Source organism: Trichogramma pretiosum, unplaced genomic scaffold (genome assembly GCF_000599845.2).
Source record: "Trichogramma pretiosum strain Unisexual culture from Peru unplaced genomic scaffold, Tpre_2.0 scaffold15, whole genome shotgun sequence".
Classification (NCBI taxonomy): domain Eukaryota; kingdom Metazoa; phylum Arthropoda; class Insecta; order Hymenoptera; family Trichogrammatidae; genus Trichogramma; species Trichogramma pretiosum.
The window spans coordinates 2,118,197-2,142,315 of NW_019641686.1; the positions used below are offsets into that span (position 1 = coordinate 2,118,197).

Genomic DNA, 24,119 nt, shown 5'->3' on the forward strand with positions numbered 1-24,119 from the left:
CTAACTTCGGGCGCTTTCTTCTGGAATTTGTAACTCTGTAAATACGCATTACATAGAATTCTTAATTTAAGTGCAATTTTGTCCACTAACTTCGACGAAGATAAATACATAGAATAATGTCATTAAGATACGTTAAATACTGTCGATGTATGAAAAAAGCCGTGAGAAATCTCAGCTGGCAATCGATCGAATTCACGGACGGCATATTAGACATAGAGAGGACGAATTTATCGGAGTGCAATTTGGTTAGGAAAAATGAGCCGCCGTTGTCACCGAGAAGGTGGACATCCGAACCTAACGTACATTATATTGCGGACTACGATGATCTCTGTGGACCTTGGCCTTCACCAGATCATCCGACTTTTAAACAGTATGATGACGTCGAGCTCAGGCCGACGTTGTGTACTTGGACATTTATTAAAACTGATGACGTGAAGTGCATGAAGCAAAATTTGTTTGATAAAAATGCAATTACATTTATTATTGGTATATATATATATATATATACAATTGTATATTATGAAATAACTTTGAATTATTATTAATATACGTTGTGAAAAAAATTACTATCAAGCTTTTCTTTAATTCCAGACAAAAGATTACCCAATGATAATGTAATATTCGAGGGAAAAGGCAGAGAGGTTTTTTTAAACTTTGCTTGGGATATTTTTAAGTACATGAGGTATGTTTACTCAATTGTCATGAATCTAAAAAACGAAGATAAATTTAAGTTAAAGAAGACTTTTGTTCACGGATCGAATAAAACATTTCCAGAGATAAAAAGTTCTCCGGTAAAGGAATATCAGCAGTACTGGGATTATTTTACTTGACACACCGATTTTTTCTCTCAACACCTTGGCGTACGGGCCGCGATACATACGATTTTTTTCAACGTGGTCTTGATCTACATATTTTACTGGTTAGATTTACTGAGAGCTCAAAATTTTTTCTCGCAATTGCACAAAGTCATGATATACGCGTGTGTCTCAATTAACGTAAATGCACATCCTTGCAGAAACCACCAGAAAGCGATATGATATTCAATTTTTCAGAATACGACGAGTTGCTTGAAATGTTTCAGCGGATATACATGGAGAAATTAGAGCTCACGCGATTGGCTTGCATCCCTAATTATCACTTAATTTTAAAGAAGAAACAATGCTGCAGGGTTAATCAGTAATTGTGAAGTTCAATTAGTAAGCTAGAATGTTTTTCTAAAAAATGTTATATTCACTCATAAAAATATAATTACAAATATAAATTCTATATCGATATTGATCAAATTTAAGTAAATATCTAAAAATGACAGTAATATTTTAGTTATTATTATTTGTTTCTAAATCTAAGAAAAATCTACAAATTAAGTACATGAATGTTAAGAAATATATATGACTCTAAAAAAACTATTTACTACTTGACGTCATGTAACCACAATCTATAGACTCGTCTAAAATTTTATTATCGCTGATAATGTTTCGGTTAAATTTGACAGTTTTTGGCATTTCTCTCAATATGTGCTCCAGCGTGGGAAACCACCAATAGTTTCCTTTAGTTTGTAGCTTATCGACGGCATGATTTTGTCTGTCGTTGCATTCCTAAAGTATAAAAAGGAGACGTAAAGAATAGTAAACATTCTTTCAGGACTCGTACTATTTCGTACCTTTCTAAGAATAGTATAGATCGATTTGGAATCGGGTGCGTGCGCTTGATACGTTGAACATGTTGTGTGCGACAAACCATTTATCTGGACGTGATCTACCGAAGGCTGGACCTGTGACTTGTTGTTTTGCTGACAATAAGCATTCGAGTACGATATGATTTGTCGCGGCCTGTGAATGTACTTCAATCTTTTTTTCAGCATTTTGTTGACTCGTCTGACTTGTCTCATTGCAAGTATGCATTTTCTGCGAAACGAAAAATGAAATTTTACTCTCTCTCCACTAGTACTAGTTGTCAAATGTGAAAAATACTTTTTATCGGCGTTCGCACGCTTCAGGTGCTTATGTTTATCTCGGAGCTCGTCTTGGAGACCTTTGACCCGCTGTTTTTGCTCTTGCATCCAACGACGGACCCACTCGAGAACGCTTTTCGACTCTTCGCACACCTCTAGACGGCTGACTTTCATGCGTTCGAGCTCTTGAGATACGTTGTCCAACGCTTGGGTCTTCGTATCGCATTCGTTGCGCAATTCTACGAGGGAGCTTTGCATGTCTTCCAACTGTAATACGATGTCTTCGAGCTGAAATGTGAAAAAATACGATGGTCGAGTGAGAAGAACTTATTTTCATTAGATGTATTCATATTTTGTATATTTTTATGAATAAATTACTTTGATCATTTGACTCGGGTAAGTAATTTTAGTATTTACGTTCCGCATCTATTATTAATAAATTTTACAAGTAATATGAATTTTTACTAAGCATACAGTTTCCCAAAACATAATTTATTTTAAAACATAGAATAAATAAAAATTGTTGGCAGTATTCACCTCTTCTAGAGATTTATTATTACAGTCTTCGAGGGCTTTATTCTGCTTGATAAGTTCCTCATTTTTATCCGTACAACTCTGAAACTTTTGATTGATGCAAGCCAGTTTTTTCTCCAGCAGCATCGATTCATCCTTTTGCCGTTGGCACTGTAAAAAATCAATAGATATGTTTGAAATTCGGCAAAAAAATAATTTTAAAATAGTTTAAGTACGACGTACACTTCTCTCGGATATTTCAAATTTGCTCGAGACAGTACTTAATTTATTTTGAGCTTCGGATAGCGCAATTTTCATCAAGGAATGTTTCTCGCGAACGTCTTCTAATTCTTTGTTAAGAGTTTGTACAGCCTCTTGAGTATTTTTCAGTTCCTCTTCTATACCTCTCGTCACACACTTGCAGATATCCGGAGTCGCGATCGTCTGAGGTTGTTCTACAGGGTTAGATTTCGTCGCTAATTGAATCAAATACTCTTCCTTCTTCTTTAATTCTTGGACTGCCTTATCGTAATTTTGTTGCGTCTCTACTAATTGAGTTTTTGCGAACTTAAGCTGGAAAGGATTATGAATTAGTTATGAAATTCATATTTTAAAAAGTTGTATTTTTTTACTAACTTGTTGTTGCATAAAAGAAACCTCATTTTTTTCTTTCTGTTCTTGTAAATTAAGCTCGACCATAAGTAAATCATTATTGTTCTAAAAATATATCGATTCTGTTACCAAACAAAGAAAATCTCATAATGAAAACTATGAAATATGACTCTTACTCGTAAAATTAGATTTTCTTCTTTGATCTTATTAATGCAATCATTTTTTTCTTTTAAAATTTCTTGCAAAGAATCCAAGTGATTTCGGAGAACACTCACGACTTCTTTTGATGAATCAAGCTCTTTGTAGTATCCATTAACGTAATGCTCATGATAAAATAATTTGCTGCTCTGATCTTTGATGAGATCCAATTGTTCGTCAATAATCGTTTCTCCGTAACCCACTTGTGTGCCTAAACTTTTTATCTGAAAAAATTAAAAAATTTTTAAAAATTGAATCGTTAAAGTTAGCAGGTACACCGTGATCTCGATTAACCGTACTTTTTCATTTTTTAATGCAATTTCGTGTTGCAGTCGCATAATTTTTTCTTTAAATTTAATAACGGCTGCATCTTTTCCGACTTTGAAATCGTGCAATGTTTTGGTTAAGCATTCATTGGCCAATTTCAAATCTTTTATGGTCTGTAAAATTATAAATAAGAAGTATCCAGTAAAAAAATACTTATGAATTAAATTTTTTATTCTTACCATTTTAGATCGCTCTGAATCATTTTTAAACTGTTCATTTTCTACACGCATAAAATTGATACCTTGTTTAATGCTTGCAATAGAAAAATCAACTAATCCTAATTTTTTCATTTCTTCCTTAATCAAGTCTAAATCTGATTTGTACGCTCGAATAATACTATTTAAAGCCTCATTTTCAGTCTTCAAATTCTTGATTTTGTACTCTGATTCAATAGACAACTTATTACAGGAATCTTCAAGATCTTGTCTGAAAGTTAAAAAATGGTTTAATAAGAAAAATATTAAAATAAATAAAAGTGCAAATTGCGTATGAACCTTAATCTTTCTATTTCTTGCTTTGCCTTTTGATAGCTGAGCTCGAGTTTTTCGCATCTATCGTTTAAAAGATTTTTTGCGCGTTCAAGTTTATCAGTCTAAAAATAATAAAGGAATATTATCTACTAATTTTTAGAATTATTTATATAATCAATTTATTACCTCAAACTTGAATAAATGACATTTGTTCAACAGATAGCTCAACTCTTCCTAAAATTAAACAAAAAATGAGTGGATTAATAAAATGAAATTATTTAAAATTTTTTTTTTTATTCTAAAAATCGCAAGTCTAATCAAAATACCAACGTACGAATGTTTTGAAAACAACAATTTATTTAAACCCAATACATAATATAAAATCATTATACATAATTTTTTGTCCCCTACCTCATATTTGTGTATTATTATTGAATAAACGAAATGCAAAATAAATGCATTTGTAATCCCTTCACGAACGAGAGAACAGATTCTTTCCTGTAACTTTGTTACGGAATCTCGTTGTAATTCTAGAAGGGCTTCCTGTTTACTTGCCTGAAGATTGAGATTCAAATTATTACTTTTTTTGCAATTTACAATAAGACAGGCAGATATTATATAAACAACGATACTGTTGTGTATTATGTAGAAAGCATGCGCTTACCTCTCCATAACAGTCGTCGTACTGACTTTGAGTTTCAGTTAAGTTTAATTGTAAAGTTTTTATTGTAGCATCTTTCTCGCGATTCTAAAATTGAAATGCATTCGATGTAAAATTAAATAAGTTATGCAAATGACTGTGATAAGTATTGTAAAAAACTAAGTGAACTCACGGTGTTACTTGGACGCATGAGAAAACACAAAATCAATAAAAACAAACCCGTCGATTGACTAGTATTGATCGACACTTTCAAAAGCTTTCAAAAATGTTAGTGAAAAAAAACCAAAAAGCTAAAATTCGTAAAATGTTAATAGGGAATATTAGGTGAGAGAAAAAACACAAGCGTAATCAGGTAATTCATAGTAGACATTGAAACAAATAGTTCCAATGCTAGAATATATTTAAATCTTAAAACAACTATCAACATGATTTAATTATTGAACATCTCTTTCCTTTGATTGAATTCAAATTTATATTTACATAATTCCTTTATCGCACTTTTTTTCTTAAAAAAGTTCATCAGCTTTACCTTCATATGTTTGTCGGTAGAAGGTGCGTTATATTGCTTAGCATTCATTACGTATTAGTGGAATTATTTTTCAGAAAATTTTCAAAAAAAACTTAATACTACGATTTTATTGAATTATTAAAAATCGTGCGGAGTTCTATGACTGAGCACAGAAGAAGATGCGGAAGACCAGGATGGCTCACTCACGTCAGTTGCAACTCTGCTAGTCAATTGTTCAATTCTACGTTTGGAATTGATCACAATTTCTTTTAAATTCTTGATTGTTTGTTCTTGCATTTCAATCTGCCGAAAAATTGCAATTATTACTATTGACGTAAAAACTTTTTAGAAAAGTAAATAAAATATCGAACCTGCTTACTAAGTTGACTTTTTTCGTCTTCATACTGTGTTACGACTTTTGCCTTTTCAACGATCTGGAATTGAAAAAAAAAATTACATTGTATCTGTTAACAATTCAACATTATAAAAATATAAAAACACAAAACCTACCTCAAATAATTACATTATTTTAATTAAAGGATCGTCATGCTATTAAAGCCACAAACACCAAGTCAAAATTAAAAAAAAAATAACATGTGATGGAAAAACGAGAAAAAAGTTAAAGAAACAGTGGGTCAAAAAGAGAATCTGAATAAGGTATTCCATCAATTGTATGATAATAAAACTGTACCTTTTCTTGCAAAGCTTTATGAAGATCTTCTACTTCTGTTTGTGATATTGCTATAGAGTCTTTTTGAATTTTAATAATTTTCTCCATATTTTCCATCTGAAATTGCAATAAAATTTCATTTTAAATGGTTTTCAAGCTCATAAACAATTATTATGCTTGGAAATATTTATCTTACTAGTTTATCTTTTGAATATAAAGCTGATTTAGCTTTCTCAACTTCGAAAGAACAATTTTTGACTGAATCTATGTATTCAGATATTTTTTCCACTGCACAGCTCACTGAATCATTATAATCAACAGGTGATCCCTTGGGTAACTATAAGGAGTTAAATGTGTTTAACTAAAAAATAGCTTTCATGTGTTATATTTATTAAACGTTACTACTCACCAATACAGTTAACTCGGAATTAAGTCTTTGCAATCCACTAGACATCGTATGTATAGCTTCTTGCAATAATCTGAACATTTGTGGTAAATTCTAGAGGAAAAGAAATTATAAAAAGAGAATTCAAACATGATTTAATATGATCAATGAGTTCTTACATCGTATGCTCCAGGTAAACTATGCCTTAAAACACTGTCTTTAAACTGAAAAATTTATACAGATAAAAACATTAAACTTATTTTTTCCGATGATAATAATTTTTATCAATTAACTACTCACAGTATAATCAAGAAGTTTCATTTTTCTGGCATCACTATTTCCCAAACACTTGAAGTTATTTTCTGTGTCTTTTTTACCTCTTACCTATAAAAAATTTTTAATATTAATAATACCAAGAAAAAATGTATTTTTCAATAAATACTCACGGAATTTTCCAATTCAAAAATTTTCTTTTTCAATTCAAAACATTCTGAAGAAGATCCTTTCCGATATTCTGCAGCCTTAACTCGTGAACAACTGAGCTCCTTTTCCAATTCTTCCAAGCTGCGTTTCAAATGTACATTAGCTTCTTGAGTGCATTTATTCTGAAAAAAAGTATCAGGTTCAAATTCACAAAGGCTTATATTCGCAAAAAATAATCAGAAAAAAATATTATACCTGGCTTTGTAACGTTTTAATTTGTTCTTGTAAACCTATTATTTGAGATTGTAAATCTACTGTTTTACGTGGTTCTTTTGTAAGTTGTGAAGTCTGCAATTAATATTAAAACGAATATGAATCGGAACATTTTTAAAGTTTGGTAATGGTTAAATATATTTACCCTGGATAGTTTTGATTTTAATTCTTCGCATTCTTTTTTAACTTTCCTTAAGTCTCCTTTCAATTTTATTGCCTCGTTTGTACTCTGTTTAATTTAAAAGATAGTAAAAGATTATGTTTAAAAGTTTATCGTTACTAATCAAACATTATAATGATAATTAAAATTGACATACCTCAAAAGAATTGGTAGATTCTTTGATGCACCCATATTCGTTCATCTGTAATAGTTAAAAATAATTTAACAATAAGAAAACAGTAATAATTAAATACGCTACTACAGCACCTTGAATTTAATATTTTTAGTTTACTTCAATAGGTAAAGAAACAATAATTTTATCTCATGTAACTACATTCTAGATGAGCGATAAAAATAAGATTTCCGGTCATTTCTCTAAATACAATATTAGAATTAGATAAAAGACATTTAAAAAATCGGATACAATTCGATTTCGGAGCTTGAATCATTTTCGGTAACAGTAATGGTTAGAGAATTGAATGAACCCATTAAGTCCGGGACGGACACTTTTTTGATACTTTTTTGAACTGTTGTACTTTTGCTGAAAATGGTATCTGAAGAAATTGCAAGTAAACCTATTCTACGCAAAATATAATGAACTTTCCGAATCCGGTGTCAGATTTTCAATATCACAAACAGGTCAAAAGTTATGGATGGTTTTATAAAAAAAACGTGGTTTCGAAAAAAAATTTTTTTATTCTTTTCGAATTATCACATGAAAATCTTTCAAATTCTGACGTCTTCGGTACTAATAAAGCGTCAATGGGTCCTTCTCTTAAAGTTATGATGGTTCCAATTAGTGAAATATGATTTTAAGTATAAAAAATGGTGACTGGAACACGAAAGTATATAAGGAAATTTTTGGAATTTTTAGCTCAAAAACGATAAATTCTTAGAGTTTATCAAAGAACTCATTCATCAGTAAAATTTTTTTTCTTAAATCCATCGTTTTTGAGCTAAAAATTCCAAAAATTTCCTTATATATTTTCGTGTTTCAGTCGCCATTTTTTGTACTTACAATCATATTTCACGAATTGGAACCATCATAACTTTAAGAGAAGGACCCATGGACGCTTTATTTGTACCGAAGACGCCAGAATTTAAAAGATTTTCATGTGAAAATTCGAAAAGAAAAAATTTTTTTTTTGAAATCACGTTATTTTTTATAAAACCATCCATAACTTTTGACCTGTTTGTGATATTGAAAATCTGACACCGGATTCGGAAAGTTCATTAAATTTTGCGTAGAATATGTTTACTCGCAATTTCTTCAGATACCGTTTTCAGCAAAAGTACAACGGTTCAAAAAAGTATCAAAAAAGTGTCTGTCCCGGACTTAATGGGTTAAGAGAAATGGACTAATAACTAATAATGTATAATAATCAATGAATTCTTATACATTCATTTTGTAGATTATATAATGGGTAAAAATAGGCTTGAATATTTTTAATAAATAATAAATACCTGATCTCTAACATCTATAATACTTTGTAGAACGTCTTGCATTTTAGTATGGCAATTGTCAACTTCGCATTCATATTTTTCTAAAAGTTTTTCTTCTTCTATGAATGATTTGTGAGATTCTTCATTTTCCTCCAACTGTGAAAATTCATATACAATTTTTAGAATGTCACAATAAGTTAAAAAAAAAATACTGTAAAAGTACTGACTATTTTATCTGATTTATTTTTCAATCCTCTCACATGATCTTCCATGCTCACTAAATGATCCTTTAATTTTGTCATTGAGGATACTGTACAACACTCGTTATCTTGGAAGGCTTGTAGATTATTTACAATAAGTTCAACTTCTTCAACCACTGACGTTATCAAATCTTCACATGCGTGAACGTCTGGGTGTCCAAATGGACCATTTTGCTGCAAATACGAAATATTCTCCAAATATTTTTTCACGGGAAATTTAAAATTTACATAGTAACTTTCATTATTCAATACCTGCATATCGCTTTGTACATTATTGAGAAACTTTGACAAATCTAATTGTGAGGTATTTAGTTCATTTTTCAAATCTTTTAATCTTACTCTGTTATTAGAAATTCTTTGATTGTGACGATTTCTCTCTTCATTCTAAAAATTAACGGTCTACTGTAATTATAAAAATAATAATTTATTATTAAAACATTTGTATACTTTAAAAATTACCTGAAGTTCTAAGCAATTTACTATTTCTATAACACGATCTTTGGCTACTGAAATGTAATCTTGCACTAGAGTAATCATTTGATCTAGTGCTACATACTGAAAAGTCGATTTAATTTAATTTATCAGTTCTAAAGTTTTCCAGTTTTTCATTATAAAATAAAAGTGTACATACTTTGCTATGACGTGAGTTTAAATTAGAAATAATTTCTGATATCTCCTCCCGTAAATCTTCCGTAGCTGCTTGAACCTCTACGGTACATATTCGAAATTCTTCCATCATTCGAAATTGTTGTACAATAGCAGCAAAGATCTGAAAATATTTCACAAATCTCATAAAATCACATTGAAATTGATCAATGATATATCTCAAAATTTTACCTCTTTATGTTCTATTTCATTTTCTTTTTTAACATCACTGGCCATTTTTTTAGATTTACAGTTCTTCACCTGAAAGATTAATATTCATATAAAAATTTTATTTTAAATAACAATTATATGTTTCAAGATCAAATGCACAAACCATTGTCTTTATGAGTGGTAATGACTTATTTTTATTTTCAAACATTTTAGCCAATTTTAAAATTCCAGGAGATACTATAGAAATTATTTCTTTTATCTTTTGCACAACATTTTCTTTAACACACGTCTGCAAATAAATTATTTTTTTAATCGTAATTGTATTGTAATTTTATTTCGATTTATTTAAAATAATTACCTCGCATTGACTCTGAAATAATTTTTGAATGTATACAATTTTATTCTCCACAGTTACTATGAAGTTTTTATCACTGCAATTATCCTGAAAAAAATAGACATGAATACTTGGATCATTTGAAAGAATTGATTTTAAAAGTTCATGAACGATATGAAAATCAGTCTACTTTATAATGATAAATTCTTTAAGATTCCAGCTTTTGTATTGTTAAGAAATTCGTTTCAATATTATCATTGAACGCAGTTTTTCACTTTGGCACAGGATTAGTTCTCTGGGACTAGAAAGATGAACTTACTGACTCACAAATATCTCTTGGGTACTCCATTTTATATAAAACAATAGCCTAAAGATTTGGGAAGAAAATGTATTTTTTTATAATTTACTTACTTGATTTATAACTTCTGTTCTGTAGTTGTAAAGGCAAGATAATATATCCTCTAGTTTTTCATTAGCAAGAGATACATCATTTTCGTATATACTCTGAAACAATAAATAGATTAATAATAATACAATTTTTTATAATTTCTTTAGAAAAAAATGTTTTACCTTAGTTTGTTTTAAATTTTCTAAAACCTTTTCATATTCAGACTTTAGGTTGAGTATTATGTCTCTTTCTTTTTCCGTTGATTCAATTATATTCATCAGATAAGGTATAATGTCATCCTTTATTTTACGGGCAAAAAAAAATTAGTAATCTTTAAACTTTGTAATGATCATTTAAAATTTTTTGTATAATATTTCGAATTACCTCACTAACATTGGAAGAGCCATGGAAATTACTGTTATCCTGAAAATGATAAATTCTTATTAGTATATAAGTCTTAATTTTTTTTCTCAAACATTTATCAACACCTTTTCACTATATACATGACTAGATTTTTCAGATAATTCTTTTTTGAACATCTTTATTTCATTATCTTTCACTTCCAATAATCGTTTGCAATCTTCCAATTGTTTTGTTACATCTCTTAATGTATCTCCATCCGTATTTTTTTCAAGATTCTCAAGAGGTTCTGGACAAATTTTAACTTTTCTAGTGGAAGTTTTTGCCTGAAAAAAAAAACGATCATTGATCAATTTTATTTTACTTATAATGAGTATTATACATGAAATGTCTTTGTAATTTTAGTAAATCAAGCTTTGTAAAAAATATTATATACATTTGTAAAAATAACATTCACTGATTATTTTATTTGGTTTAAATTTTATAGATTAATCAAAATTTTATATTGATATAAAAATAAAGTTAATTTTCAGTTAAAAAAGCAACAGTATTGTTTTTTGTACATTGATTTCTGCAGCTGGGATTGATCGATGCTTGCCGTGAATTCAAAGTTTCAACGATCATTTTATCAATTTGACGTTTGTTATTTTTACTATGTTCCGTGGGTGCAGTGCATTTAGTTTGATATTGGTTTTTTTGATTATTTACTGATTTTATCTCTTGATTATAATGTTTTTCGCAATAAAAGTCATATGAAGAATGATTAACTTGACCCTTCACCGCGGATACACCATTTGGACACGAGGCATTCAGGAATACAGAAGGAGTAGGATTGAGCGGAGGAGGTAAGTTCTGCAAGGATTTCAACTAAAAACGAAGCGATAAGACAATAAAAAAGTACATGTATCGTTCATTAAATTAAATTTACCTTTTGATTAGCTGTTTGCAAATCTTTTCTTAACTGAATGATAACATCATCTTTCAATTGTGCAGCCTTTTCAGTTTCTATTAACTTATTTTGGAGACAGGCAATTTCTTTTTTCAAAGTCATTATTGTATCATGTTTTTCAGCTATTTCTTGTGTCAAAGCTTCATGAGCCTCTGCAGTTTCCTACACATAAAATCAATTAAAATTTTATAGATAACTTTTAAGTACAATATTATAACATTGAAGACAAACTTGTTCAAAACATTTATAGCGTGCACAAATACTATCCAATTCATTACATTTTTCTTTTAAAACCTTTTTTAATTTATAAATTTCACAATCATAATCATGAGTTATTTTTTTTAATTTTTGTTCAGAGTTTTGTAACTGCTTGCGAACATTTGCAACTTCATCAATATAACAGCTATCAGTTGAACTAGTGATCTGCATATCAATATACATTGCTTATGAATTGTACAACAATTAATTACAACTAATAATAATTAAATTTCTAGAACTGAATTTTCTCATCTATAAGTAAAATAATCTTAAGCTTTTTAAACTAATTTTGTAACTTACACCACAATCAGTATTGATATTAGATGAATAAGAACTACAATCATTTTTTGAAATATAATTTTTTTGCAAGGAATCTCTCAGTTTTTCTAATTCATCCGAAAATCTCTGAATGATATCCTCTTTTGCATCAACTTGTTTTTCAAGAATACATATTTTATCCTCTAGTTCATTTTGATACCTAATAAATTAATATATAAGCAAGAACTATAAATTTATATAATTTCAGAATTTTTCAATTATTAGACATATTAATTGAACTTACAAAAGCAATTTACTTTCATTTTCTTGTAATTCAGCTATTAAATTACTATTTTCATGATCATCAGTTTTATAATTTCCCTGTTTAAAAATTTACTATTGTTGATCAGAAAATCCAGCATATATATTTTGTCATTTCAGTTAAAAAAGTAAAAAAAAACTACCACACAATTTCCAAAATAATTAAGATTCAAACATTAATCACATCAACAATTGCACAACTAAGACAAAACTACTGATAATAATACAATGAAATTTAAAATACTGATTTACCTGACTACATTTACAACTGAAACAAAAAAAACACTCTTTAATAAAATAATGTATTGATACAAATTATCTCAAATATTTAAAAGTGTTGAGATTTAACTTGAATAATTTATTTGTAACTTACTTGGGTAATGGAATATCAGAAGGTTTGATTTCATGAAAAATAAGTCCATCAAGATTCCAATTGTTATCAAGTTGACCACGTTTCATCAGTTTTAACAAACTGTCTAAATCACTTTTTAAAGAGGTAATTTTTGATTGCATGCAATCTTGTTCACTCTCCAATTGGCATATTTTAGTGGATAATGTATTAAGATCCTAGAAATAATTGATAAAGTCAGATTTGAATTTCCATAATATTGTATATTATCTGAATTTTTAAGATGTTACCTTCTCAGATTTACTTGAATTTGTTATATTGTTTGATATCAAACTTGTAGTAGATTGTAGTTGGTCTTCCAATGATTTTACTCGACAGATAGCAGCTTGTTCGAGTTCATGAACAGTCTGAACAAGCATGGCGTTTTGTTCTCCTAAATCCTTGACCCAGTCAGTCATGATTTTCAATTTCAACTGTAAAATAAAGTCAGTAATACATGTTAGTGAAATGTTTTCATGTAATAGTTGGCAAATTGGGCTGAAAGGCTTTCCAGCGCATCTATTTAGGTCTTTCAGTAATCTATAATTAGAAAATGCAGTCCGCTGCAATATTCCAAGTTTTATGGTAGCCATAGAAATTGTCTCACATAGGCAAACAAGTATGGGAATTCATTATAAAGATGCATTTGTGATATTATTCAAGTTATTTACTCAAGATTTTTAATAATGATTTTAAGTTTCTTCTTAAATTATTCATTTTAGCATTTTAGTTTTATCATAATTTACTTCAGTTTAGACAATTGACAACAATTTTCAAATGTATGTGAGTATAACTTTAAAAGTTATAATTGATGCTAATGCAATTCATGTCAAAAAAATTGCTAGAGGGCTGCAATTAATTTTTTTCTGTCCAAACGATATAGCAATTAAAATCGCTCAACACGATGTTGGCAATTTGCGACGAAAAAATGTCCATAAAATATGTTGTTGTTGTCCGGGATGTTCATTCTGCGTTTGATGTTTATTTTTAGCTGCAATGAGGGTAACACGGTTCCACCGTCTAATTTTAAAATCCACATTTGGAGAGAATTATAGGGGCATATAATGAATGACACTCGGTCGACGAACATTCGCACAATACTACAATAGAGTAATTCGGCTTATCAGGTACGGAGTGATTTGAAAGTAAAATTGGACGTCTCGAGTTTTGTCGATAATCGAGAACCAACAAAGAGTACAGAAATGAGTTGTGGAAAAAATAAGTTACACTCTAAGTTCAAAAATAAGTTTTTTTTTGACAAAATAAATAAAAATAATGCGTTAAGGCGTAATAATTGGCGTCCCAATGCATCAATAAATCAAACAAAAATACTAAAATCAGATTTTGATTGAAAAGTATTGAAAAATAGCGTGCTAGCCGCCAACCGTGTTATAAACCTTGCAGACGACGAGCTATAACAACAACAACACCAGCAATAACAACAACAACAACAACAACAACAACAACAACAACAACAACAACAACAAACATGAGGTATACCTTGACTCTTTGAGGATCGTCAAGATCGGGCCTGGCCTCAAGTTCGCCCACCCGGCTTCTGTAGAGACAATCGATTTGCCCCAGTATCCTGAGTGCATTGCTCTCGACGCAGGCCTCCTCGTTGTCGCAGGCCGAAGACTCCTCGGCGGCGGTTTCGTCGTCGCGAAACGACCGCTGCTGCTCCATCCCAATGCAATTGCTAATATAACAACGCTTGTGCACAAAAAATAAAAATTTTATATGCTCTCGGTACAACGAACATGTACGAAGACGATGCTGTTTCTCACAGCATCGTGAAACACTTTGGATTTGTTTGTTGTTTCATGGACAGTCTTTCCGCGGCGACGCACACGCACGCACAGCACGACAACTTTTCAAATACTTAAATGTCAATTACTAAAGGCCAGACTGTTTGTCGGCTCCTCACTCGCATCACAAGCCGAAGTCACTATTCCTGCATGTAATATTGCAGGCAGCTGACCGCGAAACTATATAAACTGCGTGTGCTCCCCGCGAAGAGGTATACATCTAAGGCTAAACTAGCGAAGTTGGAGATCGCGCAAAAGAGGCAGCAGCAGCGCCCCTACGGCACGAGCGCACTTCGTTTCAGGCTTGCAGCAGCTCATACACTGCCCAACAACGATAATACGCAAGAACTGCCTCTCGAAAAGTCAAAGTGTGTGCGTGCCGATGCCATACACGCGACTCTCGCCGACGCGATCCCCCAGAGTAAGTGTTATAAGTATACATATATCACAAAGCTCGCGCGTGTATATATAGAATTATGGATATTGTATATCGCGTGTTTATAATAAGCTGCGCGAAGTTGCCGCTTTTTCACTCCTTTTTTCTCTTGGAATATTTTTTTTTACTCTCTCCCTCCACGACGATAGACTTGGCGCGCTCATAGAATACTATTATAGATATTATACTGGATATCGCCTACGTTATGAGCCTCTTTCGCTATTTCCGCTTTTATAAATCATTAACGAGTTTATGTAGTGGATATATACACGAGAATTGTCGCGTCTGCAACGCACCCACGTATTTACACTTTACAATAAGGGAGCTTTCGAAAAAGATCTGCGAGTCTGATTTATTAACGGAAAAACTAATTGAGCTGCTTTTGTATTTATTTTTTTGGAGATCGATCAGGCTATAATGACCCCAGACTATCAAAAATACCAATTAAATATACGATTTTCAGCGGCTCTTTTTTTCTATTCTAAAATAATAAAGTCGCACGTATATGCTGCAGTTGAAAGATTGAATCTCGTTGGATGCGATATTATTGTCATTTGGATTCTCGTACCTCGAAAGTAAAAGCGATACGTGACGATTATCTGTCAATATCATATGCAATTTTTGCGAAGGTCAATTTTAAAAATATATACTTCTCCGATAATATTGTCTATAAAAACATAGACAATCGATCAAGTAATGCTTATTCGTGTATGCGTAAATATGTGTGGTAGCGTCTGTTGCGTATACCCACCGCATTCTCTTTGTTTTTTTTTGCTTTAAATGCTACAACAAAGAAATTACACCCATTTTTTTCTATTGAAGCTAGTTTATTTTTGAAAAATTATCATTCGCTCGATAAGCTGCTATAGTGCTTGCAGCCTTATATAAAAATATGACGCAAAACTTGGCTGTGAAGGAAAAAAAAACTTTTTGACAATCTGGGAAATTATTTTCATGAATTACAACATTTTAACTAACTATTTTTATTTCGTTTATAGCGTACCCATGTAGGTAAGCATATGCTAATTAATTATCAATATATATCCTTTCGAGCGAATTTTTTAGATGACAAAATATACTTGAGTAGAGAATCTTTGATCGTTTATTCGAAGAATGTGTAATTTTGTCCAATGATAAGAGGGGTGAATATTATTTATTTTAAATTTAATCTGAAAAATCGGTAAAGAGAAATAATTAATGGAAAAAAATGAATGATAATATAAATAATATAATTTAACTATAATGTGATTCAAAAGAATTGGTGTAATATGTGGTGAAAAACCTTCAAAGATGACTTCTAACCATTTTTTTTCACAATCAATTATCTTCAGCAAAATGGCGATCTGATCCTCTATTGCTTGATACATACTAATGACTCTCCTGGTCAAATTCGTCTTGATCAAATCAAAATCAGCTCGATTCTTAAATTATTTTTTATAAAATTCGTTCATCGAGATGCGCCACCCCACAAGACAAGGGTCAAAGTTGGCACACGTGTAACGTACCGCATTATAAAGATAACTTGTTTCAAATACACAGCGTACGTACAAAATTAATTATAGTATAAGAAATGCTGTAGATACTACAACTTATGCTTACTCTGAATAAATGACGAGCTTTTGGTGAAATGTGAACATGGCTTCTCGATTAGTTAGGTTACTTGGGTTACTTGGGTCACTTGGGTCATTTAGGTTACTTGGGTTACTCGGCCAAAAATGCTCCCCTCGACCAGTTGGGTTACTTGGGTTACTCGACCAAAAATACTCCCCTTCACTAGTTGGGTTACTTGGGTTACTTGGGTTACTTGGGTTACTCGGGCTACTTGGACAAAAATTCTCCCCTCCACTAGTTGGGTTACTTGGGTTACTTGGGTTATTTGGGTCACTTGGGTCACTTGGGTCACCTGGGTCACCTGGGTCACTTGGGTTACTTGGGCTACTTGAATTACTTGGGTTACTTGGGTTACTCGGGTTACTCGGGTTACTCGCAAATAAGGCTCCCCTTGATCAGTTGGGTTACTTGGGTTACTTGGGTTACTCGGCAAAAAATACTCCCCTCGATTAGTTGGGTTACTCGGGTTACTTGGGTTACTCGGGTTACTCGGGTTACTCGCAAATAAGGCTCCCCTTGATCAGTTGGGTTACTTGGGTTATTTGGGTCACTTGGGTCACTTGGGTCACTTGGGTCACTTAGGTTACTCGGCCAAAAATGCTGCCCTTGATTAGTTGGGTTACTCGGGTTACTTGGGTTACTTGGGGTTACTTGGGTTACTTGGGCTACTTGGGTTACTTGTGCTACTCGGCCAAAAATGCTCCCCTCCACTAGTTGGGTTACTTGGGTTACTTGGGTTACTCGGCAAAAAATACTCCCCTCGATTAGTTGGGTTACTTGGGTTACTCGGGTTACTCGGGTTACTCGCAAATAAGGCTCCCCTTGTTCAGTTGGGTTACTTGGGTTACTCGGCCAAAAATGCTTCTTTCTCCTAGTAGCCGAAAACTAACCAGGGACTGAAACTTCATTTATAAATTAATATCATTGAATTATACTGAACTAATTCTTCGGAAATGGTATAATATAATTAAGCATTAATACTTAATATTTTAATAGTTTTCCACAACTTTCCGAATATATTATCATTAATTATAGTAGTTTTACTTACGGGTAAAAATTCATCATTTACTTGTGCATCTTTTCCCTTATATGTTATTTTATTAATGAAAGTTGAAAGTATAAATTCTGCAAAAATTCTTTTCAGTAGAGAATACCAGTTATAATCCATCTGAATAATTACCTTAAATTTTATAAAACCGTTGATATAAGCTAAATTTAAGCAAATTTTTTTGAAACCTTTTATTCTTTGGGTAGGTGACTCTAAGTCTCCCTTCGATCAGTTGGGTTACGCGGGTTTTTTTTTCAGAGAAAAAGGGAATCTTTAGAAAAATATGTAGAGTGCTGTCTAAAAATACCTGTTATAACCCGCTGAAAAACTGTATATGATACTTTTGCACAAATTTGTAAATTGAAGGACCACTTCCTTCTACATTATAATTCTGTATTACATTCTACATTATGATCTAGATAGTCATTTGAAGCTAATTCGTTTTAAACCAAAGTAATTCTGATTATATAAAGGAATATATGAAATGGTCTACTGCACTTGCCAAGGCAATTAACAAGTTACAAGCAGAGAATAACTAATATTTTGGATTTGTATAAGCTAAAAAAAAATTTTATATCCTTGTGACAAGTCTCATGTCACAGGAACAGATGGACGTAGAAGTACCCGAAGAAGCAGAAGATCCATATTACAATTCCTAAATCAACCCTGACTGAAAAAAAATTGTTCAAGAAAGAGTAAAAGTAGAAGTTAAAACTATTATATTAAATTGTAAAATGTAATAAAACGTAAAAAAATGTAAAATTACTAACGATTTTGGACAGCCAATGCATTATAAAATGCAGCATAAAATCACATTTTTTTATACTTTTTCACACTTTTTTACATTTTCTTCAATATGCTATCCGCGTGTTATCGCATCGACCGCAGCAAGTGATTTTCGTGAAAAAAATGTATTGATTTTTATTAATAAATTAAGACAAATTATAAAAAATATGTATATAAACCAAATTGATCAGTCATCTCAGTACTCCTTAGTACATCTATGATGATTTTATAATGCTTTCTGCTTCATTAGAGCGAATTGACTTTTTTCACGAAAATCACTCGCTGTGATCAATGCGATTGCGTGCGGGCTTGACCATGATCTCAAATTCATAAGTAAAAATTGTAACACTTAAGATTATTATTATAAAATTTTATGTTTTGTTACACTTTTTTACTTTCTCCATGTACCTTTCATGAGCTTGAATTCATAGGGGTTTTCATTTCTTTAATGATCGGTAAACAAATGTAACAAACTTTAATAAGAAGTAGAAAAATGTAGGAAAACGTATCACATGTCCGAAAGCGTTAGTAATCTTACATTTTTTTACACTTTTTTACTTTTTATTACAGTTCACAACATTATTATGCACTTTATTTGAAAAAAAATTTCCGCTGGGGAAAATTATGACGCAAATCAAGCTCCGTTAGTACCTGAAATTGGTGAAACTGACGACTTATTATTATATTTGAATCAAAAGTCAAATCATTCAGAGCTTTTACAGAACTTTCCACGGGTGCAAATGCTATTCATACAGCACAACACATTACTACCATCTTCAGCGCCTGTGGAAAGACTGTTTTTGCATGCTACATTATTGGACCTCCCAAAATGAAATCGATTGTCACAAACAATGTTTGAGAAGCGAATCCTCTGTAAAGCCAATAGCACAAAACTTTTTTTGTAAAAAAAAAAATATATATCATTTTATTTTTATATTTTCTATTATTATAATAATTTAATACTTAGATGTTTAATACTTAGATATTAATGAAAATAAATAAATTATATAAATATAAAAGACATTTTCATGTCATCTTTAATTAACTTTCGATTTATTTATACTTTATCATTACTGTTATATGTGGGTTCCATTTTATAAAAATTTTATTCGGATTTTTATGATAATTAACTCAGTAACTGATAATTAATAACTGATTGATTCAGTTACCAGTTACCAGTTTAGTAATTGATAACTTGATCATTCATTTGTTAATTTATTGATAGTAACTTACAAGTGAATCAACCATTTACCTGTTATTTATCTGGTAAATAATAACTACTTCAATCAGTTATAAGTTAATAATTGAGTTACTTTTAACTGAATTATTAGTTATCAGTTCTTTAATTATTAATTTATAACTGAATTATTAAGTTATCAGTTAACTATAAAGTTCAATTGAATAATCAATTAACTACCTGCAACATTGATTGCATGTTACCCTGCGACAGGCTACATTACAATTGAACTACCGCCTTAATGACTGTGGTCATATCTCATGGGTGGATGTAGAGCAGTATGATAGATTCGTGGCGCCACCTAACAACAAGTCAAATAGAATTCTTTATTTTAGTTTTTTTATGTGCATACGGTTCTAATGTCAAACATCCGAAAGCTAATATTACTCTATAAACCAAGCTTACAGTGAAAGGTATTTCAGCATGATGCAAATAGATTCAAAAATTTTCGCGCTCATACTTTTTCTTTATTTTATAGTACAAAACATATAATATATAAAAAGTGTATTGTGAATTAGTTGTTACGGAGTTAATCTACCAGTGGAGCAATTCATGTATCTACACTTTTTCTTTTCCTTTTATGATTTTATGTATAAAACAATTTTTACTTCGAAAGCAACTTGGGCTTATTTTACATTCTACTTTACTCATGATATCTTGTATTTATCAAGTATAACAATTGTTTTGCATTGTACTAATTTGTTTACCTACATTATAGAGAGAAATGTACTATTCAACGCTGCATTGTTCAAGGAAAAAGAGCTTAATGGCGAGTTATCTGCAATTTCATTAAAAATTAATTAAACTAAGCGCTTTTACGAGTATGTTCGATTTAAAAGTCTTGTTGATCTTTATTTATTTATCGAAGTACTAGTATTTAAACACAAATTATTTAAACCCTTAGCAAGATCTAATTTCGCTCTTAGATACACTAAAATCAATTTTTCCTTTAATATAGAATTGAGTTTCGTTCAGTTAACTTTTCTGTTGATATTAATTTATACATAAAAAATTATGTATTTGAAGTCTTTAATACATCTGTGACGCACATGGATACGTTTTACTATTGTCAAATTAAAAAAACAAGCTTATCGCGCATAAAATATTTCTTATAAATTTTTCTATAATTATAAAACATATCAACTGCACAAACTGATTCCTCTATCTGTTTGAATTTGATATCATATGATACGTCACTAATATCGAGATGCTTTCATATTCATTTTGAAATTTGATTTCATGAAGATGAATACTTATTTAGATGGGTTAGTCAAGCTCATTTTTTATCGATTGGTAAACTAACATGATGCTAAATAATTTTTAATAAACATCTAAACACTTATTTTAGATATAAAAGAAAAATAAGAAGTTTTGTTATATTAGCGGTTTAATATTTATGAAAAATATTATTTACATTATTTAATAAAAAAAGTTTATTTCTATTTGATAAACAACCTCAATTCATTACACCAAGGTCGTATTCTTTCGAATTAAAAAAATCTCAAAAGCTAACCATATTCAATTTTCAAAGTTATATTTAAAAAACAATTAAATAAATAAGTTAAACTTTATATTTTCAAGTCTCCCATGAGCCTGATTGATATTTTATGTTTTTTTAACTTCGACAAAACCCCACTTGCTCCTTATGTAACAATCGAGTTGCATTGTTTTTTTATTGGTTTTTAATGATTGCATATCACACTGGCAACAAAACAAGCGCAAAAAACCTTAACACGTATTCTGAGCGGTGACTAGCAGGAAAGCCAGCTACGCGAAAGTGATTTGTAATTCGTCTATAAAATAACGTGTCATTAAAAACACGGCATGATTTGTAGATCAATTTATTTAAAGTATTAAATTCGTTTTTTATTTAAAAAATTATTAATATGCGTACTTTTTATTTGTGAGATTTGCATTGAAAACAACTAATTTAACCTAATTTATCCGGAACTTTAAAACTTTCCATTTTATGTTTGATTCGAACCCTAGCGCTTGCATAAATTGTATGTCAAAAACTAGCACGTTTTAACAATCACTTCAAAAATGAGTACGTTGGACTTTACTTCTTGTAGAGAAGCCTTATAAAAAAAATTATATTGGCGAACACAGTTCCCAAAGGTCGGAAAGATTTTGCGTGTGACAGGTGTGAGAAGAAATTTAGACTTAAACATAATTTGCTTTTGGACAGTCCACGAAGGTCGCAAAAATTACGCATGCGACTATTACGAAAAAAATTCAGATATAAATATAATTTGCTCATGCACATAAAAACAATCCACGAGGGTCGCAAAGATAAAAACCTATGTGACAAGGGCAAGTGGAAATTTGGAAATAAATCTGATTTTTTGAAGCACCAAATGGCGGTACATCAAGATAATTAAGATTTTGTGTACCTTAATCGAATTGAAATTGAACATCGAAAATGAAATTCTCAGAAACTACCTAATGGGCAATGTTCGAAGTTTATTAAGATTACGTATGCAATAAATACGCTTTTTTGTCTTAATTGCAATTATGAATTTTTATATTCAAGTAACGTCAGATGATAATCCAGTTATATGAATTATATATTATATATTTGTTGCTTATATATGACTTTCTTGAACTTATTGCAGCCATGAACTTGGAATAGTTCCTTAGAAAATGGCGTATATCTCATGTATCAAATAATGAAAAGAACTGACGTTTTTCTTGACAATTTTAAATGTACAAAAAAACTTATATAGATGTTCAAGTACAAGATTTTCTAAGATATAATAAAAATTGTACTAATATAGTTGTGTCTTGTCTGCATGCTATGACCTTTATATAGCCGGATACAGTCAAAAGAACCTCTGATTCAGATTCAGCGACTCTCAATAATAAGAGTGTTTTTTTCGGATTTTTATATCGAATTCTCTTAGTTTGACTTTCAAATGTTCTTTAAGGTAACTTCATAGAGGTTATCTAACCTCGAATTTGGATTCAGCATCCTCAAAAACTGGCGTATGAATGTTTCCAGATTTTTTACCACTTTTCTTTTATTTGACCTTAAAATGACCTTGAAAATGAGCCAACCTAAAAAAATTTGACACTGAATTTGGATTCAGCGATCTCGATAACATAAAGCCCCCTAAGGCTGGTCTCTGTACGTGAACATTTGTTTTGTTGTTATATAATTTACGTGGGGGCCCTTTTTGTAATTCACCCCGTAGCACTTCGTCAAATCGCTCTTCTTTGTGATTGTTTTTTACACAAATTGAATTCGTATGTCATGAACAGTTTTGTAGATATATTAACACCTTTTTTACAGTTTTGCGTAATTTCTCTAATCAAATTATGAGTTATAGTCAGACACTAACAGGTTTACCCTGGTAAAAGAAAACTGTGTAGAAACCTCGCGTAAAATACACGGGGTACACTGGGTTAACATCGAATCTGCTCGATGGAACGCCGGAATTTCCTATACTTAAACATGTTCCACCAATCTGTTGGACCAGACAAAATCGATGTCAACCCAGTGTAAAAACCCTGGTAAAAAAACCCAGGTAGAAGACCCGAGTCAAAATCTCCGTAAAAATCTCTGTAAAAACCCTGATAAAAACCCTGATGAAACCCAGCGTAAAAGCCTGTGTAAAAATACCTGCGTAAAATGCACGGGTAATGAATCCTGGTAAAAGACGGGAAAAATTGTTGTAAAAGATGAGAAATCTGGGGAGGAACCCGAGTAAAAGCTAGGCTTAAACCCGAAAAAAAAACAAGTTAATAAACGGGGAAATCAGATAATAAAAAATGAGAAAAACTTCTTTAAAACCTGGAGAAAAGACCAAGTAAAACCGAAGAAAAAAACCCGAGAAAAGAACAGATTAAAAACCCGGAAAAAATCGAGCAAAAACTTACTACTTTGGTATATTTTTCTCGAAATTCCGGTCATTCTAGTAATATCTCGAATAAAATTGCTATACCGTGGATGCATACATCAAAAAATTAACTCATAAAATTTACTCGATAATTTTGTTTAATTTTGAATCTTTCAAAATGTTAAGAATTTGCTCCGATGTAAAGATAATTTAATGCAATAATTAAAATGTAAAAGTAACCAAAGAATGAAAAATGAAAATAATAATTTTGTACATCTAGACCAGATGGTCAATACGTATCATCGTAAAATTTTGCCAAAAATTGCCCTGAAATTCCCCTCGGACTATTGTTACTACTCAAACCGATGTGGCCCGAGATCAGTGTCAGATGACGGCCAGTCGCTCTACGAAGATTTACACACATACAA

General features: G+C 31.0%; 3 protein-coding genes across 4 annotated transcripts; 1 reads left to right on the top strand and 2 right to left on the bottom strand.

Annotated features, from left to right (window-relative positions):
* The first annotated feature begins 36 nt into the window (after window positions 1-36).
* Window positions 37-1,180, top strand: LOC106650186. Its single transcript, XM_014368083.2, has 4 exons — window positions 37-486; window positions 592-682; window positions 775-919; window positions 1,016-1,180. Exons 1-4 carry the CDS (start codon window positions 117-119, stop codon window positions 1,178-1,180), a joined length of 771 nt encoding a protein of 256 aa, XP_014223569.1. The 5' UTR covers window positions 37-116.
* Window positions 1,181-1,385: 205 nt separating this feature from the next.
* LOC106649901 (kinesin-like protein KIF20B) lies at window positions 1,386-4,367 on the bottom strand. 2 transcript variants are annotated; one of them, XM_014367631.2, is made up of 11 exons: window positions 4,258-4,367; window positions 4,096-4,193; window positions 3,781-4,027; window positions 3,574-3,714; window positions 3,253-3,498; window positions 3,101-3,181; window positions 2,708-3,037; window positions 2,489-2,635; window positions 1,971-2,239; window positions 1,661-1,904; window positions 1,386-1,595 (listed from the first exon to the last, which is right to left on the bottom strand). In XM_014367631.2, exons 3-11 carry the CDS (start codon window positions 3,889-3,891, stop codon window positions 1,404-1,406), a joined length of 1,761 nt encoding a protein of 586 aa, XP_014223117.1. In that variant the 5' UTR covers window positions 3,892-4,027; window positions 4,096-4,193; window positions 4,258-4,367; the 3' UTR covers window positions 1,386-1,403. The 2 variants fall into 2 exon arrangements, with proteins under 2 accessions (XP_014223117.1, XP_023317053.1); XM_023461285.1 differs by lacking the exon at window positions 4,258-4,367 and having other exon boundaries at window positions 3,781-4,117.
* A 713-nt stretch (window positions 4,368-5,080) lies between these two features.
* LOC106649900 (COP1-interactive protein 1-like) lies at window positions 5,081-15,114 on the bottom strand. The gene is made up of 31 exons (XM_023461280.1): window positions 14,427-15,114; window positions 13,178-13,360; window positions 12,912-13,105; window positions 12,791-12,806; window positions 12,522-12,598; window positions 12,260-12,437; window positions 11,933-12,124; window positions 11,681-11,863; window positions 10,881-11,078; window positions 10,777-10,815; window positions 10,575-10,691; window positions 10,416-10,508; window positions 10,029-10,112; window positions 9,834-9,959; window positions 9,692-9,760; window positions 9,486-9,623; window positions 9,314-9,409; window positions 9,107-9,238; window positions 8,822-9,028; window positions 8,616-8,750; window positions 7,309-7,353; window positions 7,137-7,220; window positions 6,974-7,066; window positions 6,742-6,900; window positions 6,596-6,679; window positions 6,475-6,519; window positions 6,320-6,409; window positions 6,107-6,247; window positions 5,932-6,027; window positions 5,612-5,674; window positions 5,081-5,543 (listed from the first exon to the last, which is right to left on the bottom strand). The coding sequence occupies exons 1-31, from the start codon at window positions 14,610-14,612 to the stop codon at window positions 5,379-5,381; spliced, it is 3,708 nt and encodes a 1,235-aa protein (XP_023317048.1). The 5' UTR covers window positions 14,613-15,114; the 3' UTR covers window positions 5,081-5,378.
* Between the last annotated feature and the right edge of the window lie 9,005 nt (window positions 15,115-24,119).

Excerpts from the sequence above, each read along its gene's own strand:
- LOC106650186 (XM_014368083.2), top strand. The coding sequence starts at position 117 with ATGTCATTAAGATACGTTAAATACTGTCGATGTATGAAAAAAGCCGTG. Across the intron at positions 487-591 it reads TGCAATTACATTTATTATTG|ACAAAAGATTACCCAATGAT; the intron begins GTATATATATAT and ends CTTTAATTCCAG. Across the intron at positions 920-1,015 it reads TTGATCTACATATTTTACTG|AAACCACCAGAAAGCGATAT; the intron begins GTTAGATTTACT and ends ACATCCTTGCAG.
- LOC106649901 (XM_014367631.2), bottom strand. The coding sequence starts at position 3,891 with ATGAAAAAATTAGGATTAGTTGATTTTTCTATTGCAAGCATTAAACAA. Across the intron at positions 3,715-3,780 it reads ATTCAGAGCGATCTAAAATG|ACCATAAAAGATTTGAAATT; the intron begins GTAAGAATAAAA and ends ATAATTTTACAG. Across the intron at positions 3,499-3,573 it reads TTGCATTAAAAAATGAAAAA|ATAAAAAGTTTAGGCACACA; the intron begins GTACGGTTAATC and ends TAATTTTTTCAG.
- LOC106649900 (XM_023461280.1), bottom strand. The coding sequence starts at position 14,612 with ATGGAGCAGCAGCGGTCGTTTCGCGACGACGAAACCGCCGCCGAGGAG. Across the intron at positions 10,113-10,415 it reads GAACAGAAGTTATAAATCAA|GATAATTGCAGTGATAAAAA; the intron begins GTAAGTAAATTA and ends TATTTTTTTCAG. Across the intron at positions 5,675-5,931 it reads ATAAAGCTTTGCAAGAAAAG|ATCGTTGAAAAGGCAAAAGT; the intron begins GTACAGTTTTAT and ends TTTCAATTCCAG.